This window comes from Xenopus laevis, chromosome 4L (assembly GCF_017654675.1).
Source record: "Xenopus laevis strain J_2021 chromosome 4L, Xenopus_laevis_v10.1, whole genome shotgun sequence".
Classification (NCBI taxonomy): domain Eukaryota; kingdom Metazoa; phylum Chordata; class Amphibia; order Anura; family Pipidae; genus Xenopus; species Xenopus laevis.
The window spans coordinates 33,552,868-33,572,807 of NC_054377.1; the positions used below are offsets into that span (position 1 = coordinate 33,552,868).

General features: G+C 37.8%; 1 protein-coding gene across 8 annotated transcripts in view; it reads left to right on the forward strand.

Moving 5' to 3' along the window:
* Nucleotides 1–19,940, forward strand: part of fto.L (FTO alpha-ketoglutarate dependent dioxygenase L homeolog) — a 198,116-nt gene that overhangs the window by 95,390 nt on the left and 82,786 nt on the right. Inside the window, exon 9 of one of the 8 annotated variants that reach the window (XM_018256818.2) lies at nucleotides 1,647–1,966. Within the exon in view, the coding sequence (XP_018112307.1) occupies nucleotides 1,647–1,725 (79 nt within the window). The 3' untranslated portion in view covers nucleotides 1,726–1,966. 8 annotated transcript variants of the gene reach the window in all.

A 19,940-nucleotide genomic window follows, 5' to 3' on the forward strand; every position in this document is an offset into this window, starting at 1 on the left:
TTCCCCTTTCTGGCATTTAGGCTGAATGCCCCTTGCTACAACTTCAAGCCCCCATAGGGGTCAGCCACATAGTTTGGGTGCTAATGCACTATAACTTCTTCCCCCTACCCCACAGAAATTTGATTTCCGTGAAGGTACTGTCTCTTTTAAACGGGACCTGTCACCTAAAAAAATTATTCCAAATCCTATTGTTCACCTGTTCACACCTCAGATTGTAGGGGCAGGATTGGCACTGTGTCACTGTAAGTAGTACAGTATGTACTATCAGGGTTGTACTGGAGCCTTGGGTGCCCACCAGTGCTGCAAAACGAAGGGCCCTCCTGGTAGTCCCCTCGATGTTCCGCCTGCTCAGTCCGACCCTGCGTACTATGCCACTTCAGAGTGGTCCTGATCAGTCAATGGTCCCTCTCTCTTGCATTCTCTGCCTGTTCCTGCCCTATACTGCCTGTGTGTGCACCACACTCTTCCTGCCCTACTCTCCCTGTTTTTACCATACTCTGCCTGCCCTATGTTGCCTGTTTGTGCCCTACTTTGCTTGTGTTTGCCATACTCTTGTCTGCCATGCTCCACCTGTGGGATGTGAACCTAGTAGGGGTTTGTTATCATTTGAAAATTATTCTTACAGTGTTTAATTTTGTGCTGGGAGTTACTGTGCTATCCACAATGGAACTGCTTTCAGATAAGTTATTTTTTCTCCTACTCAATGTAACTGGAAGAGTCGTGGTTTCTGTGAGCTGGACTTGGATTTTTACTATTAAATGCTATTCTCATGTGGGAGCATTTTTACCAGTGTAGGTGTCAGGGAGCTGTTATCCTGTTATCTTCCAATTGTTCTGTTGATAGGCTTCTTGGGGAAACGGGAAGGGGTGATATTACTCCAACTTGCAGTGCAGCAGTAAAGAGTGACTGAAGTTTATCAAGTCACATGGCTGAGGGCATGGAAACTAACAACATGTCTAGCTCCATGTCAGATTTCAAAATTAAATTTTAAAAAAAATGTAGTTCTTTAAAAAAAAATGAATCTCCTGGCAGGAATCTGCTGGAGAAGCACTATTAACTGATGCGTTTTTAAAAAACATGATTTACTGTGTGTTTAATTCAAAAGAATTAGAGATCTAGGGAGAGCATTTTAATTGCAAATAGCAAATTTTAAGGTCTGCTTAAGAGTAACCTATTCTTTTGACCCCAAAATAAGTAAGTGTCTACATCTGAATTATGAGGATTGGAGGTGTTCAAGCTGGATACACCCAAATCTAAGGCTGAAGGTACATAGGGGGTTATTTATCAAAGGTTGAGTGTTAGTGGTTTTTATACCTCGAATGAACTCGCAACTGCAATCGTATCTTATTTAAGGAAAAACTTAAATGGGTAAACCCTCGATTCTGCGAGTTTGAGACCCAAAAACTCAATTTAATCTAGTTTTTGGCAAAAAAAAAAAACCCTCAAATCACTTAAATCATTTGAGTTTTTGGGCAAAACCCTCAGAAAAAACCTCGAACATCTAACTAGGCTGTTCAAATGTTTACCTTCAAATGGTTCAAGGTACCTCGAAAACTCGAATTTTCGATGAAAACACAACTTGAACCTAAAGAAATGTGCCTCATAGTGTTGACTCCGCTGCTCTCAGCCTCTGTTTTGTTTTGCAGGCTGAGAGAAGTGGATCCACTCCCTCCCCCCAGCTCCATTTATCTGCACTTAAGAATGGTACACAGAGCAGAGGTCTGACGCAAAATGTGAAAGCACTCATTTTTATTACTATGCTTTAAAAATGAAGAAAACGAGAAGGAGGAAGCAGGTGTTGTCTGCACTGGATAATGGAATTCTGTGCATTCTCAAGGCTTTGGTGTGTTTCCTGCCTGTGAACACCTACGTCCATTGTGGGGACCTTGTTGATTGTCCAATAGTGATCTACTAGAGCAGTGATCCCCAACCAGTAGCTCGTGAGCAACATGTTGCTCTCCAACCTCTTGGATGTTGCTCTCAGTGTCCTCAAAGCAGGGGCTTATTTTTGAATTCCAGGCTTGGAAGCACGTTTTAATTGCATAAAAAGTATAGTGCCAAGTAGAGCCTCTTGTAGGCTGCTAGTCCACATAGGGGCTACCAAATCACAGCCCTTATTCGGCACCCCAAGGGACTTTTTCATGCCTGTGTTGCTCCCCAACTCTTTTTACATTTGAATGTGGCTCATGAGTAAAAAAGGTTGGGGACCCCTGTACTAGAGAATCCTGCTCCTCACTGCAAGACACATAAACGTCTGCATGAATTTTTGCTGTATGCCTTAAGAAAAAAAGGCTATGCAGTCATGCCTAAAATATTGGCACATTTGCACTAAAATTATGTCTAATTGTTTCTTTACATAGCACAGGCACATACAGAGATAATTCATCATTCACATCAGTCCCTGCCTCAGTGGAGCTTACAATCTAAGATTCCTATCTAATTCTCATGCAGGAAGGTACACTTTTATAAAGAGACAATAAATTATTTCCTGGTTTTATTAAACTGCCTGTATGTTTTTTGTGCGAGAGGAAACCCATGCAAGTATGGGCAGAATATACAAACTCCATGTAGATAGTGCCACTGGAACTGAGGACCCAAGCTCTGGAAGGCAGTGCTATCCACTGAGTTACCATGCCGCACACAAATAATGCACCAGTTCTGCCAGAAATAAAAAAAAAATATGCTAATGTATTTATATCCTTTTTTAAAAAAAAGCTGGAAAAAGTGCTAAATCTGATCTTATTCACAAAGAAATCCTAAAGTAAACTGGACAAAGTTGAAGGCAATGTAAGAAATATTTGGATTTCAAGCTGGTTAATCTTTGTTTATCTGTAAATAAGCTCACCTGTTGCAGGTGCCTGCAATATAAAAAAAAGCACACATTCTACCAAATTCAATCGTCTGTGTAAACCACAGGGAACGTGAAGAAAATAAAAAAAGCAGTTTTACGGTACTGTAGCCAATCTCCTTTGACCTGGACACAGAATAAAAACCAATGACATGTTGCAGAGAAGGATTTTCCAAATTGTGGTGAAAGACAGATTCCAGCTGACATTCAGATACAAAGTACAAAAGTTTCAACCCGCACCAACAGACAGAAAGCCTCTATGGTATGGGACCCAGGAAGACCTCGCAGTTGACATAAAAATAAAAAGCCTCACTGCAGTTGCAACCTTTTAGCTTTTCAAAGAGTAGAACATTTTAGTAAACTGTAGGAGGTACACTGATATGGAAATGCGAAAGTATGCATTTTTGCTATGCTTGCACTGTACAAAAGTAAGCTCTTATAAATAAGTAATCACTGAAGGTTTCCAACATTTACTGTCACAAAAACACAAAAAGCTGATAAAAAATTAGTGGATGAGCGTTTATTGTAGACAAAAGAGATTAGCGGATTGAAAGATAACATGTTTGAGAACTTTAAAGGAACAGTAACATCAAAAAATGAGTGTTTTAAAGTAATACAAATATAATGCAGTGTTGCCCTGCACTGGTAAAACTGCTGTGTTCTCTTTATAAACTCTACTATTGTTTATATAAGTAAGCTGTTGTGTAGCAATGCGACAGCCATTCAAAGGAGAAACGTCTCAGGTTGCACAGCATATAAACTCTGTAGAACAAAATGGTGTTATCTGTTATCCACTATTTACCCTGTGCCATATAGCCTTTTTTCAATTTTCACCATTGCTACACTGCAGCTTATGTATATATACTATAGTAGTGTTTCAGTGCAAGGCAACAGTACATGATCTTTTCTTTACTTTAAAACACTTTCTTTCCTTGCTGTTACTGTTCCTTTAAGCGGTTTGGGAGTAAAGTAAACTTTTAGTTTTATTTGCATTTTTAATTTCCTAAGTGGCACATGGTTAAGGTTACAAGCTGCCTTCTCATTGTCACAGGTTTCTGTAGTGAATTTTGATGTATACCTCTCTACTCTGTGTGAGTCAGATAGGGTGCTTTTTATTTAATTAGTTAGTGACAGGGTCATTTGGACTGCCTCTTGTTTTCCAGCAGAGGGAATTGGTGATGAAAATACCCTTTAGTAATTAGGTAAACATAACCTTTTTAGTATACACATTAATTTATTCTTCGTCCAACTTAAGGGGTTTGTAAAATCCTAACCTAATGGAAATTTATATTTTTAAAAAAATTATCACAAAAAAAATTTCATATATAGGATTATGGGCTATAATAATTGATACAGTAATGGGATATTTAGGTATTTTTAGCAGACCTAAAAGTAGCTAAAAGAAAGGAAAATGAATGCCTGCAATGAATGGCAACTGCTGTTTTTTTTTAGAATGTGACGAAAATGTGTATATAAAGCCATGAAAGCTGTCTGTCCACTAGATTAGATGCAAATCTAATCCATTAGACCCACAGAAAGAGTACATGTGATCTTCAAGGTTCAAAAACATATGCAGACAAACACGTCCCAGTACAAAGACTGTGTTCAGACACCCTTATTCTGTTTTGAACTAGCTTACCGTATATACTCGAGTATAAGCCGATCCGAGTATAAGCCGAGGTACCTAATTTTACCTACGAAAACTGGGAAAACTTATTGACTCTAGTATAAGCCTAGACACAACTACAGCCCTGTCTCCCAGCAGCGCACCTTCCGCCAAAGAGACTCCCCCAGCGATCGACCGGACTTCTTTGCAAAGTTGATGGTGACAGAGAATTGTGCAGAGAGTGCTGTGTGTCATAAAACCATCACTGATCTTTCGTATAACCAACAGATGGCGCTGTGTGATATTGCCATCACTGTTAATCCTTTATTCAACCAACAGATGGCGCTGTGTGATATTGCAGTTACTGTTATTCTTTCATATAACCAACAAATGGCGCTGTGTGATATTGCAGTCACTGTTATTCTTTGATACAACCAACAGATGGTGCTGTGTGATATTGCAGTTACTGTTATTCTTTGATATAACCAACAGATGGCGCTGTGTGATATTGCAGTCACTGTTATTCTTTGATACAACCAACAGATGGCGCTGTGTGATTTTGCAGTCACTGTTATTCTTTGATACAACCAACAGATGGCGCTGTGTGATATTGCAGTCACTGTTATTCTTTGATACAACCAACAGATGGCGCTGTGTGATATTGCAGTCACTGTTATTCTTTGATACAACCAACAGATGGCGCTGTGTGATATTGCAGTCACTGTTATTCTTTGATATAACCAACAGATGGCGCTGTGTGATATTGCAGTCACTGTTATTCTTTGATATAACCAACAGAGGGCGCACTGTTATTCTTTCATAAAACCAACAGAGGGCATTGTGGGATATTGCAGTCTCTCCCCAAGTGAACTGTTGGTATAGGAATGATTAAAAGTGACTGCAATCTCGGCTACTGCCCGCTGACCCGAGTATAAGCCGAGGTAGACTTTTTCAGCACATTTTGGATGCTGAAAAACTCGGCTTATACTCGACGGTAAGTCTTTTATGCTTGTTGCATATTGTTACCACTTGGATTTACTTCAGTTTACTTTTACCATCAAGGTGTTGATGCATATGAAAGTCATTGTGGCTTTTTTTTTTTTTTTTTTTAAAAATACTTCCAAATTTCTTGGTTGATCATATCAAGCTATGGAATATAAACAATTATGGTATTTGGTTGTGTGGACAAATATTTGTGTGTCCCGTCATATATGTTATGTGATTGTCTCTACTTCCTCTGCATATCTGCTTTGCTTGATGATAAAAAAATTTTTTTTTAATTTTTACAAAACATTTTGCAAGTCCAATGTAAGTAGGGATGCACCGAATCCAGGTTTGGTTTGGGATTCGGCCAGAATTCTGCCTTTTTCAGCAGGATTTGGAGGTAAATTGCGTGACTTTTTGTCACAAAAACACGGAAGTAAACAAAATTTCCACCCTTCCCAAAACTTTTTAATTGTTTTTTTTTTTTAAATAGTTTTTGAATTATTTGCCTTTTTATTCTTACTCGTTCCAACTTTCAAATGGGGGTAACTTGACACCATCTAAAAAACAAATGTTCTGTAAGGCTACACATTTATTGTTATCGATTTAGACAATTTTGTCTGCATTAAAAAACATGGTTAAATGTGAAATTCTCAGTTTTGTTTTTTAAATTGTTGAATCATTCCCTTAATGCTTGATGTGACCAGGGTTCTAGGGCTTTGACTTAAAGCAAGTAACAGAAAAGATGCATGCAAAGAGTATAAACACTATCAAAAGCTTGACATTTAAACATATTACTGTAGCTGCTTACATATAAACCGTGTACAATTATATTCAGCTTTTTAAATATCAGATGTTCAAACATCTTCCCACTTCTTTGTAGTTTTGTAAACAAACGTGTATCCACCTCTCTGAATGAATATATTCCAGAGAAAAATGTGTGATCAATCTTATTTTTAATGAAAAAGCATTTTAAATCAATGAATTCTGCGCACACGTTTAACAGAGTTGGACTGTGTTGATTCTATTGATCACAGGTTTTTTAAATCCAGATTATTTCTATAATTTAGGTAAGGTCTTAGATTCTACAAACCTTTGGACCCATTTTGTCTGGCATAAAGCAAATAAAGCATTCCATAGTATGAACATTATGCCCAACATAGTGATGGTAATTTGATGATGGATATGCTTCCTTTTTGAAGGAAGTATGAATTCTGCACAATACCAGAAAATTATCAAATAAATGCAGTTATGCAGAAAGATGGTGACACAAGCACAAAAGCTTGTCTACATCTAAATGAGGAAAAAAATATCAAATTCTAGAAGGGTAGATATCCACCTTTACCAAGGAATAACTCCAGCATTGGGCTGGGTCTATTTAGAGTTGGGATGGGGCAGGATTGCCTTTATTAGGGCATGTTTTGATGCAGATAATTATATTAAAAATGCGGAGTGCCTTGTTTTTAAGTGATACAAGAAACCAATTGCACTAGATTCAAAGGTATAGTAGTGTTGATTTGGAGTGACAGTCCTCCATATCACCAAGGTGGTGTGGAATTACCCTTAGGCTGCATTTAATGCTCTTTCTATTCGACTAGCTGTATATCTATAAATTACAGGCTGTATATCTATAAATTGGTATCCAAAGGGAGATTTAAGGGTGTATTTTGACCCATCTTGAACTACATAACCGATTACATTATTTGGCTCCATATACATTGGTAAAATTCATTGACTATAAATATATAATATCATAAAAATTTCAAGAGCACAGCATGGACATTTTATTCAGACAATTGTGGTTTTCAAGTAAATTATTAAAGTAAGGAAATGTTTAAAGGGGACAAACATTTAATATAAGCTTCATCGTACCGAAATAAGAAACGTTCTAAATGCAATCAATTAAATATTCTGCGTTGTTTCTGAAATAATCAAGTTTATCTTCACTATCACTCAGCATCTGTTTCTCTTCATTCTGTCTTCTTGCAGCAGTTAGGTGTCAGATAATCATTGACTGTTAGATCCAATATATCTTATAGGGGGGCTTCCTTTCCTATCAGCTGTATTAGAGCTCACTTAAATAACTGATTCCAGTACAAACAAAATCTAACAAAATAAATGCCTTTTGCACAAATCCTGCATGTAGAGAGACATGATGCCTTGTCATTTTTATAGTGTAGTTTAATAAATCTTCTAGGCAAAAGGAGCCCCCTTATAAGATATATTGGATGTAACTGTCAATGACTATCTGAGTCCTGTATGAAGAGAGAATGAAGAGAAACAGATGCAAAGAGAGGAATAGTGAAGATAAATGTGATTATTTCAGAAACTGTACAGAATTTTTATTTGATGATATTTAGAAGACATCTTTTTTCAGTATGCTGAAGCTTATGTTAATATAAATAGTTCCCCTTTAATATATATTCTTTTTTTCTCCAAAACTGTCCTGGGTTTATTAAATTCTATTTAGATTAGTTGACAAGGTTTAAGAGATTTATTACTTAGCATATAATAAACAGGTAAGTAATTCCATTAAAATTTCATAAGTACTGCAATATTAAAGAAGGGGCAAAACACAGGTTTTACTGTGTGTGTGTGTGTGTGTGTGTGTGTGTTTTTTCTGCAAAACATATAATAATTTTGTAAATCCATATCAGTTTCTTTTTGTGGGAACATCTGTTCACGTGGACATTTACATTGGCCAGTTTCAAGAAATATGGCTGTTAGCCAAATGCCAAGTATTGTGAATTTGGATTATTTTACAACACAAAATGGAAAGGGTCCATCAAAAGGGATCTGTAATTAACTTAAAACTATGTTTTTTCTGACATGTGCATTCCCACTTCATTTTCCAGCTTTCAACATCAATTAATCCACATGCCACTGCCTCCCTCCTAGTGTTAATTATAACCCTACAAGCCGGTTACAGTTTATTTTATGGCCAAGCATATTGTCTCTCCAAGGCACCCAAACTGATCATAAATTATCTTTGAAGGTACATATAACTGAGGGAGCTGGTTATGGAAATTCAATCCATCTCGCTTAGTTGCTGCAGCTGCTGCTGTCGGCAACACTGATGGGGCGTGATGAAGAAATGATAGGTCAGATTTACATTGTGTATGAAGAGATGATTTAGCCCCATCTGAAATATGGTCTCTTATCTACTCCTCTAGGCGTTAATAGGAAAATTGATCATTTGAGTCCTCTAATTTATTTAGGTAGAAAAAACACTTGCATGAGTTTATACACCTCCATTTGAACAATAAGAAATGTTATTATGCACATTTTTCCCCTTAATGATGTGATCTACTAAATATTGTGGATCTGTACCACATGTATTTGTAGAATATAACATGTATATAGAATATAAACTAGTGATGCACGGAATCCATGATTCGGTTCGGACAGGATTCTGGCTTTTCAGCAAGATTCGTTTCTGCCGAATCATTCTGCCTGGTTGAACTGAATCTTAATTTGCATATGAAAATTAGGGGTGGGGAGGGAATTCAAGTGACTTTTTGTCACAAAACAAGGAAGTAAAAAATGTTTTCCCCTTAGAATTAGGATTCAGTTCGGTATTCTGCTAAATCTTTTGCGAAGGATTCGATCCAAAATAGTGGATTTGGTGCATCCCTAATATAAACACAATATGTGTGTTGGCCTTTGTATTTTTGTTGGCCTGTTGTTTCTCAGAGGTTTCTAAGGAATGTCGTCTGGGAGCAGGGTCAATTATAGGCCCTTTTGAGCCCAGGTCAGTGATCCCATCTTTGGACTCCCGCTTTGTTCCCCCATCAAACATGTATTAATTCTCTCACGACCAAAAGCAATACCATCCATATTAAACCAAACAGCCAAAGACCAATGTACATCATAAGAATGCCTTGGTCTTATGAGCCATATAATGCTGAATGCCTTTGTTTCAAATTCTCTGTATTGTGGTGATGTTTTTGCTGTATCCACACTGAAAATGTATGCAGAAGTAATCTGTCTTTATCAGAGACAAACATGTCTTATCTGAGGTGCTCTGCTCTGTGTCAAATATGACTATATTACAGCTTCTTCATGGCTGTTAAGTTTCAGAAGAAAATAATATATGAAGGTAGTCATATAGTTGTTTTCCTTCTTGAAGTATGCAATGCAAATTTAAATCTTAATATTTAGAAGATAGAGCCTCCTGAAAAAAAAAAGCAAGTAAAATTGTAATCATGATTTAAGTAAAATATATACCTTTTTTTAACCCTTTTAGATGTAAATGATTTGTGGCATGCATTGATGCTGGTGCAAAGCCACTTTTCAACTTTATGTGCTTTTTTACGGTTAGTTTTCCTAGGAAACCAAATATTATTTTTTCAAAGTGTTATAAGCATTATAATATAAATTTGCTTCTATAGAATATATATATGGTTCTAAAATACATAAAAAACTACACTTAAATACTATCAGCTGTATAATTATCACTTATCAGCTCTTTTACATTGGCCAGTAACTCATGGCAACCAATTGTAGAAATGTTGTACAGATTTATATGTAGGATTTTCAGTCTGTCCAGAATAGGTTTACCTAGATTTCAAGCCCAAAACACGTGGTAAAATCCAGCTTTTGGCAAAATAGTTCTATTATTTCTATTTATTTTTAGTTTTCTAAAAACGATTTATTTGGTGGTATACACAAAAAACCATTACATTTGTTTTACACAACCTGTCCTTTTATAAAGCAATGATTACTACCTACAATCCCTTTCTCCAGAATATACTCCAGAACATACTGTTCTACTTATACTTTAAACTTTCAAGTAACTTTCATGATTGCTGCTTTACAACATGCATTGGTGTATTGATATGCTTAAAAAAAACTTCCATTCCCTATGAAATGCTTTTTTTATTAATTCCTTATAATGTCCTTACATCTGAGTTGAGCCACATCCTGTGGTCCCTAATACTTTTACACTTTTTTTCTTGAGGGAATAAATTAAGAACAATAATGATTTAATATTTTGAATGACTAATGTGGGGGGCATTTACTTAAAGCTCCCACTACTTCTATAACATAGCATGTAAATTCTCTGAGATAAGTAGCCTTAAAGTTTTCACCTTCAGTTTTTCATTTAGTTTTCTGAAACTATTATTGAGGAATTCCCCTCTTCCTCCCCTCTGTCATCAATAACAATGCATACCATCCCTTCCCAATATTTGTTGGAGCTGACTCCACCACATACTGAACCCCTAGCACCAGGCTAACAGGAAGTCTGGCATGTAGAATTTGCACAATTTAGTATCATGTGCAAAAATAGAGACAGTATTTTTAATGCCCATCTCAAGGTCATTAAAAAACAAGATACAAGGACAGACGCCTGTGGTACTCTACTAACAACATTGGTCAAATTAGAAAATGCTCCATTTACCACCACTTTTCTATCCTTCATTCAGTTCTCTATCCAAGCACATAACTACTCGGTCATATAATAAGACCCTTCTGGCAGTAAAGTGCGACTCCTGTCATTGCGCTCCTCTGATACAGACAGTAGCAGTGTTGGAACCACTTGGCGGTGAACAGAGTTGCAGCTCACTGGCACCATATAAACTGGGCCTACCCATGATTGCAGCCCTACCAAAATTCCAAGTCAGCTACGCAAAGCACTCCCAACACCCTCAATTAACTCCAACATAACGACAACCCCGAAGTCAACAAGCAGCACATAATTTGCTAAACCGGGAAACCTACGCTAGTCTACTGAGCTTGCACTCCCAAAGCTAAACATCAAGCTGGGTGCATAGACGCATGCTGTCTGTTACATAGCAACACGCCACACAGAGGGTTTACTTCTTTTAGTCTGTGCTGAGTGCGGTCCGCTGCATCTGACCTGCACCTAAAACCTATGTGATCAAGATGGTCAACTGAACAATAGCTTCTTCTGGTGCTTTGCACTAATCTTAGCCTCCTGAATATATTCCAAGGCAACGTTCGCCACTGCCTCTATCGAGTGACGACACTGTACATCTGGCTGCAAGATGGGCAAACATGGGATCAGATCTAAATCTGAAAATAGAATAGATTGATATCTATTCTCCATGCCTCCCAAGACACCAATGCTTCCAATGCACCCTGAACCAACAAATGCAGAACTTCTTGCTACCATTAATGGGATGCATACTTTAACTATAGCTCAACTAGAGACTATAAAAATCGATTTGTCAATGCTATGTCAAGACCTTCAAAACCTCTGGGAACGGACCACTGAGGCGGAACGCAGCATGTCCGCTGTAGAAGACACGGTACAGCCTATCCCAGATGAGATGACGCAATTGTGACAACAATTGAAAGCACTCACTGACCTGGCAGAAGACCAGGAGAACATAAACCGCAGCAATAACTTGCGTCTGGTGGGACTGTCGGAAAAGGTGGAATGGACGACGCCTGAAACATTTGTTGAGAATTCAGTGCGGGAGACCCTGGGGGTGGAAAACTTCTCTCAGATGCTGGTAATCGAGCGGGCGCACCGCATCCACACAAGACCTCCTAGTTCCAACCTGAGGCCATTCATTATGAGATTCCTAAACTACTGGGACAGACGCAGCAGCCACAGCAGCGCGAAAGAAGGGTCCACTCACGTGAAACGGCAACTCCATCAGCCTCTTCCTGGACTACTCACCAGCGGTGCAGAAGCAACGTCTCTCATACCAAGGAATCAAAAAAAGATTACAAGATTCCGGCATGTCATACTCAATGATATACCCTGCTAAGCTACAAATAGTGGAATGGAGATACTACGAGGTTTTTCATGACTCCAGCTGAAGCTTAATACCCGGTGAAGACAAGACAACTCAAGAAACAACCCAAGTCAGCGCCAGTAGCTGTGGTTTGTGAGTATGCACTCCTAGATTTTGCACATCTGACCTAATATGGGGTACTATTTTCCAAGCATATGCTATGCCTGAATGCCCAGAACCTAGTCCTCCCCTAATCTTTCCCATACCGAGGATGGGGACCAGGAGACTTTATAAACATACCATGCAAGTGAAAACCCTATTAACACAAACTGTCATAATAAGATTGTTGCCTTGTGATTACAAGCAAGAACCATGAAGTGCAATGTTGCTGCTCCTCCCAGTGGGATTTAGTTTAGGGTATAGGCCATCTACATTTTGTAGAAGGGCAATGTGGGACAATGGGAAAAATTAGCTGTTAAGTTTATGTTATGTTTCATGTTTTGCAAGCTATGACAGTATTGTATTACCAAGGGTAAATGTAAGCAAGCTGCTACAGCAACTGACTACTTTGGGACATGCACTTTACATATATCACAACATGTGTAATGGGTGACATAACACTGACATCTTGGAATGTGCGGTGATTGAATTCTACATTTAAAAGAGCCCTAATATTTGATTACATGAAAAGATACAAACCTGACCTCCTTATGCTACAGGAAACCCACCTTACGGGTCAGAAGCTGCTTGCCCTAAAAAAGCGTTGGGTTAATCAGGCATATCGTGCACCATACTCCACATACTCTCGAGGAGTATCGATCTTAGTGCGGGAAAAATGTACAGTTCGAGCTATTACATATAAACACCGACCACTATGGCAGATTCATAATTGTACACTGTAAACTAAATATCCAAACAATGGTCCTGGTTAAAATATATATCCCCCCTTTTAAAGCAGAGATATTAGACCTCATATTTACCAAGTTCTCAACTTACTTACCTTGCCCGCTATGTGTAATTGGGGATTTCAATACAGTATTGGATCCCTCAATAGACAGGCTACGCTCTCCCAAGTCGCAATCTTCTTCCCTCAGCCAATGGCTTTCAACTCTAGGGCTGCTAGATATATGGAGACATAAACACCTTAATGAAAGACCGTTTTTCTGTCACAAAACAAGCAAAGGAGCATTATCCCTTATAGACATGGCCCTGGGTTCCCCAGACTTTATTCAATAGGTACAAGAAGTTACATATCTCCCAAGAGCCCTGTCAGACCATGCTCCACTGTCACTGAAAATATGCACAAAGCCCCAACCTCACCATTTCCAATGGTGGCTATCTCCGTTCTGGCTCAACAACGCTGAGTTAGAGGAAGCTTCTTGTTCCATTAAAATGCATTAAAATTTCACGTCAGTTAATCACTTAAAAAAAATACATTAAAAACACGATGTTACTGAAGTAGCAGAGAAACTGACACAGGCGGAGGAGGACTATTGTAGGGAGGGAGATGTAGTGAGCCATCAATCCCTAACTTTTGCATACAGTAACCTGGAGCTGCCACATCGCAAGAAGTGTGCCTCCACTCGCAAAAAATGAAAAGTGATGAGATTTGGGCAGAGGCATCTGAGGGTCTATATGAGTACCTAATCTCCACTAAAGACAAAATGGTGCAATACAGAATAATTCACAGGACATATATCACTCCGCTAAGGCTAAAAGTAATGGGTAGGAATCCTACGGCATCATGCCCCAAATGTAATTCTCCAGACACTGGGTTTTTCCACTTACTATGGGCATGTCCAATGGTACATCAGTACTGGGCGGAAGTAGCGAAATACATTAATGAACAAGCCCTACTACCTGGTATTCTTGCCCTGGAGGTATGCTTGCTGGGAGTAATAGAGGACACGGTTCCACTGAATAAGACCAGAACCCTACTAAAGATGCTATATTTCTTTGCCAAAAAACATGTGGCAATGAAATGGATGATCCCCTTCCCCCGCAGGTACAAAAATGGTCCAACTAATAAACAATATGCTGCCAGTTATCAAACTAACGTATCTGGCCAAACGGTGCCCCCAGAAGTTTGAGAAGGTTTGGGACCCCTGGTTAGAGGTCAAACCAGAGGGAATACAAAGAAATTCACTTCACATAACTAACCTTCAAATAACATTAACTCCCCTCAAAGTTTATTCCATTGACTACTGGTGTATGTCCTGCTCTATATTCCTGCTGTGTATTTGCCTGGCAAACATGTAAGCTTATTTATATGGACATAGCAATGCTAGTTTATGTGTATGTGTTGTGTGTTAATAAAATGTTAAATAAAAACCTTTAAAAAAAAAAAAAACATTTACAAATACGACAAAATAAATATTTGCCTATAAACCCTTTAGGTAGTAGATTTAGAGGCAGCGCATTACTGGGCATCAAATAATGATCGCTCTTCTCCAGATTATTAAAAAGTTAAATCCTTTATTTAAACCTCACTTCCTGTCACATTACAACCGGTTTAAATCACCCCCAACCCACTTGTGTATTAATTAAGTTAATACAACTTCCAAATTCAATATTTAAATCTAAAATATCACGTCAGTTAATCACTTCAAAAAATACATTAAAAACACGATAGTCTGACTTTTACCCAGTTAACAGTCGGGGGGATTTGGTTGATATTTTCCAGGATGTAATAGAGAGGGATTTAGTTAATTTAAGTATGGAAAATAATAGAAAATTGCACAGATCAGGGAATCTCACAATAGAACAAAAAAAGGCACTAAATGAACTAAGTTCTAATAAAGCAATTACTATAAAGCAGTCGGATAAAGGAGGACTTCTGGTCATTATGAATACAACTGATTATGAAAAAGAAGCCATTAGACAGCTAGGCGACACTGATACATATCAAGCTTTGAGTTTTAATCCAAATTCAAGAAAGAACTAGAGAAAATTGCGAATTTTGGGAAACAATTAGGTTTGGTAACAGATAGAACATGGGATAATGTGGTGCCCAAAACACCGCAGACTCCCATTTTTTTATCACCTCCCGAAGGTGCATAAAGGTGAATTACCACCAAAGGGCAGGCCCATCATATCAGGGGGTGGGGTTTCCTCACTTAACCAGGAATGTACTTGCATTATTAGACAATTTGGAATGGGATCATTCCTATGGCTGGGGTACAGCGGATGTTACATCCTTATATTCCAGTATTCCCCGTGAAAAAGGAAAGGTAGCAATAGATTACCATCTTAACAGGTATAGCAATTATTCGGAAGGTGTAAAGAACTTTATTATGGAGGCATTGTGGTACCTCCTTACAGATAACTATTTTATGTTTGGGGGGGTGTTTTACCTCCAGGGGCGTGGGACGGCTATGGGGGCGCGGTTTGCGCCAACATATGCCAACCTCTACATGGGTTGGTGGGAGGAAACCCACGTCCTTGGAGGTGATCATACGCTCCTCCGGCATGTTATCACCTTCCGTCGCTATATAGATGATCTTCTGTTTATTTGGGCGGAAAGTGGTGAATTGTTTGAAGAGTTTATCACCAGTTTAAACAATGAGGCCCTGAAACTTAAATTCACATATAGCTTTGATAGGAAGAACATTGCTTATTTAGATCTGTGGATTAGTGTAGAAAATGGAACGATCATGACAACTGTATATACTAAACCCTTTGCAGGGAATTCTTTATTGAGAACTGACTCCTGTCATCCACGACATTTGAATGATGGAATCCCAGAGGGCAGTTCCTGCGCTTACGCAGGAATTGCAATACAGTGGAGAGATATATAGAGGAGTCTTGCATACTAAGGGATAGGTTTTTCTGCAAAGGGTATAGTTTGAGAGTCTACGGAAAGCTTTCATATCAGCATTGAAATTGGATAGGAAGGATCTAATAAAAGGTAAGGAAAAAATAGATCAGAATAGACAAGTACAAAATAGTGTCTCTATAGAGGATCATTCGGAAAGAATAAAAAAAACTAGAAAGGACACACAGAAAATAATAATAAGCACGAGATATAGTGCACAATTTAATAAGATTAAACATTTATTAAACAAACATCTCCCAATATTATATGGGGATCCAGTGTTCAGGCAGCTACTAGAGCCAGGCATCCAGGTAGTAGCAAGGAGGGCTCCAACGTTGGGTATGACATTGGCACCTAGCATGTTTAATAAGGAAAGTAGATCTAATACATGGCTGGATAATCCTGGAATGTTTAAGAGTGGATCAAAAAGATGTGTCACATGTGGAGTAGTTCAGGTATCAGACATCTTTACCTGTAGTGTAACAAAGGAAACATATCAAATCAGGAGTTATATTAATTGTAACACAAAATCGATTATTTATCTTATAACTTGCCTGAAATGCTATAAACAGTATGTTGGCTGTACAATCAGAAATGTAAAAAATAGGATACGTGAACATCTTAATGATATTAACTCTGAAAAAGCGAATACACCTGTGGCGAGACATTTCAGAGAATGCAATGGTGGAGATACCAAATGGATGTCTGTGCAAGGAATAGAAAGAGTTAGTTTAGGCCCGAGAGGCGGTGATTTACAAGCAAAAGTATTAAAAACAGAAGTTAAATGGATTTTTCGGTTACATACTAGACAACCGGAAGGGCTAAACTCAGTCTTTGACATTAGTTGCTACTTTTAAATTTTAAAACTAATATTCCATAAAAAAACAACATTGTATATGCCTGTAGGAATTGTTTATACATAATCTTGTAATCGCTACTTTAATAAGCTGAAACAAATTAGTTACATATTTCTCATGAGTCTCCAGATACTAACTATTGTGTTAAATAACATCTTAATGATAAATAAATGTAAAAGTGAACTGAATGTCACACAAAAGAAACCCTGTGTATATTTAAGATATGGAATGTGGAATTATATTGTATTTGTACATAGTATTAATTAAGAAGTGGATTTGTTGCACTATCATGTTTTTAATGTATTTTTTGAATTGATTAACTGATGTGAAATTTTAATGAATTAGATTTAAATATTGAATTTGGAAGTTGTATTAACTTAATTAATACACAGGTGGGTTGGGGGTGATTTAAACCGGTTGTAATGTGACAGGAAGTGAGGTCTCTGAGGAAGTGTTGTATCACGAAACGCGTCAGACCTCAGATACTAAGTATGTCTGATTGATATTATGTTTAAACAAAGGATTTAACTTTTTAATAATCTGGAGAAGAGCGATCATTATTTGATGCCCAGGAGTGCGCTGCCTCTAAATCTACTACCTTGCTGTTGGCGTTCCCCCTAGTGACGGACTCGGGGCTGGTTGCACCTGGGTCACTACCATTGCAGGGTAAGAATTTCAGCTTTTTTTCACCGCTGTTTGTATGAAAGAAGACTTTGAAAACCCAGTGTTCCTAATTAAGAGTAGGGTCGGGGGCATTTGGCACCCGGACCAACCGATATTTACGGTGAACAAGGTTTAGTCTGTGATTAATTAAACAGCTGTAATTGGAACCCGCAAAACCGTTTTCTTTTAAAAAAGAGTTAAGCCAGTTTACGGAGCCGGATCTGTTCTCTATTAACCCTTTAAATGCCAGCAGAATTGTGCATTTCCTTTGCACTTCATGTTTCAAACATTTTGTGCTCTCTCAATTTGGGGGGGGGGTTAGTTTACCTTGGAAAACTATACATTGTTTTTTTTGGTGGAGAGATTATGGGATTTATACCAGAAAAATATTTTATGCACAAAAATTCAAAATTGGAAAGCCTCAAGTGTCTTGAATGTGCCAATTCCATATCTGTATAGTTTTATGAAGATTTCTGACTTCTACAGATCAAAAACTCCCAACAGTAAATTACCAAATTTTAAAACACTACAGTAGAATATGGCATACTTTGGATTCCAAAGCCAATAAATCTTGGAACAGTAGGTTTACCCCAGGAAGCCATATATTTTTGAAACGTACAGATTCTGTTGAATCCAAAATGGGTAACCATGTCCTTCTTCTCCTAATTACTAAACATCAAAAGTTTTCTGAATGTATTGGTTTCTAAATACAAATTAGGAAACTTCTGAAAAATCACCTCAAAACTTTCACTTTGCAAGTTCATACCTCCCATATAGCATCTGGCTGCTGCAATACAAGCACCAGGTGTGTGTGTATTATGTGCCATAAGAAGCCCTAACAGTATGGAGACCCTAGAGAACCATATATATTCAGAATCTAAAATGGGTAAACATGTATTTCTACTGCAAACTACCAAACTGTAAAGCTTTGTAGCAGTTTTTATGACATTTCTGAAAATCGTCACAAAGCTTGCATTACAGTCATATGAAAAAGTTTGGGAACCCCTCTTAATTCTTTGAAGCTTTGTTTATCATTGGCTGAGCTTTCAAAGTAGCAACTTCCTTTTAATATATAACATACCTTATGGAAATAGTAGTATTTCAGCAGTGACATAAAGTTTGTTAGATTAACAGAAAATATGCAATATGCATCATAACAAATTAGGTGCATACATTTGGGCACCTCAACAGCGATATTACATCAATACTTAGTTGAGCCTCATTTTGCTGTATTTTGATGTAACAGCCTCTAGATGCCTCCTATAGCATATAACCCTGCTTAACTTAAACTTTGTGAATGATGCTTAAGCATTATCCTTAAGAATTTGTTGATATTGGGTTGAATTCGTCCAGCCCTCGACTTTAACAAGTGTCCCAGGCCCTGAACTAGCCACACAGCCCACAGCATGATGGAACCTCCACTAAATTTGACAGTAAGGTAGCAGGTGGTTTTTCCTGAAATGCGGTGTTCTTCCGCCATGCTAATCGTTTTTCGTTATGACCAAATAACTGAATTTTTGTCTCATCAGTCCAAAGCTTTGTTTTCTCATGATTGCCTATGCCAATTTGGTGCTGCCAGTAATCAGTATTGAGCAGTTACATGCATTCAAATTAGCAAAATTACAAGGGTATCCAAATTTTTGCACAGCCAGTTTTTCACATTTGATTTAATTTCATACAACTGAATACTGTTGCGCTAAAAATCTTTGTTCAGAAAACATCCCAGTACTCAGATGTTATCTTTTTTTTGTTGAAAGTGGAATAAATTATTTTGCAGACTCCCAAACTTTTTCATATAACTGTATATGACCCACATTTCGTAACCTAACAGAATAAAACATAAATTTGAATGCCAAGGGTCTACTGAACACTTTGATGACCAATATGCATAGATATATCAAACTATGTGGCATACAGAGGCACCTAAATGACAATAGTGCATATGACTTTTCATGTCTGACATATATATACAATTGTATATTTCTGAAAAGTACACATTCTGATGAATCCAAAATGGGTAAATATGTCTTTCTACTACAAACCAGAATGCAAAGCCATGCTGAGCCTAGCTGTTTTATGAAACTTCTGATAAACTGTCAGAAAGCGTGAATTTTACCACATTATATGCCCCACATTTCATAACATATCAGCACAAAAAATCCTAAATATGAACTCCAGGGGTCTACTGAACAGTTTTATGCCCAAAATGCATGGATATACCAAACTATGTGGTGCACAGAGACCCCCAAATGGATATACAGCAGACAAAATTTACATGGGCAAAACAAAGTAAAAAGAACATAGATTCTACAATCATGGCACTTAAAGGGTTAAAATTCCTTCCAATGGGTGGAAATTGGTGGTGTTCAAAAACAGGTTGGATTCTTTTATATCAAAGAAGGGGGGATAATTCTAATTTAAAGCGTCTGTCGTAATTGGTTCACTACTAGAATAAATTTCT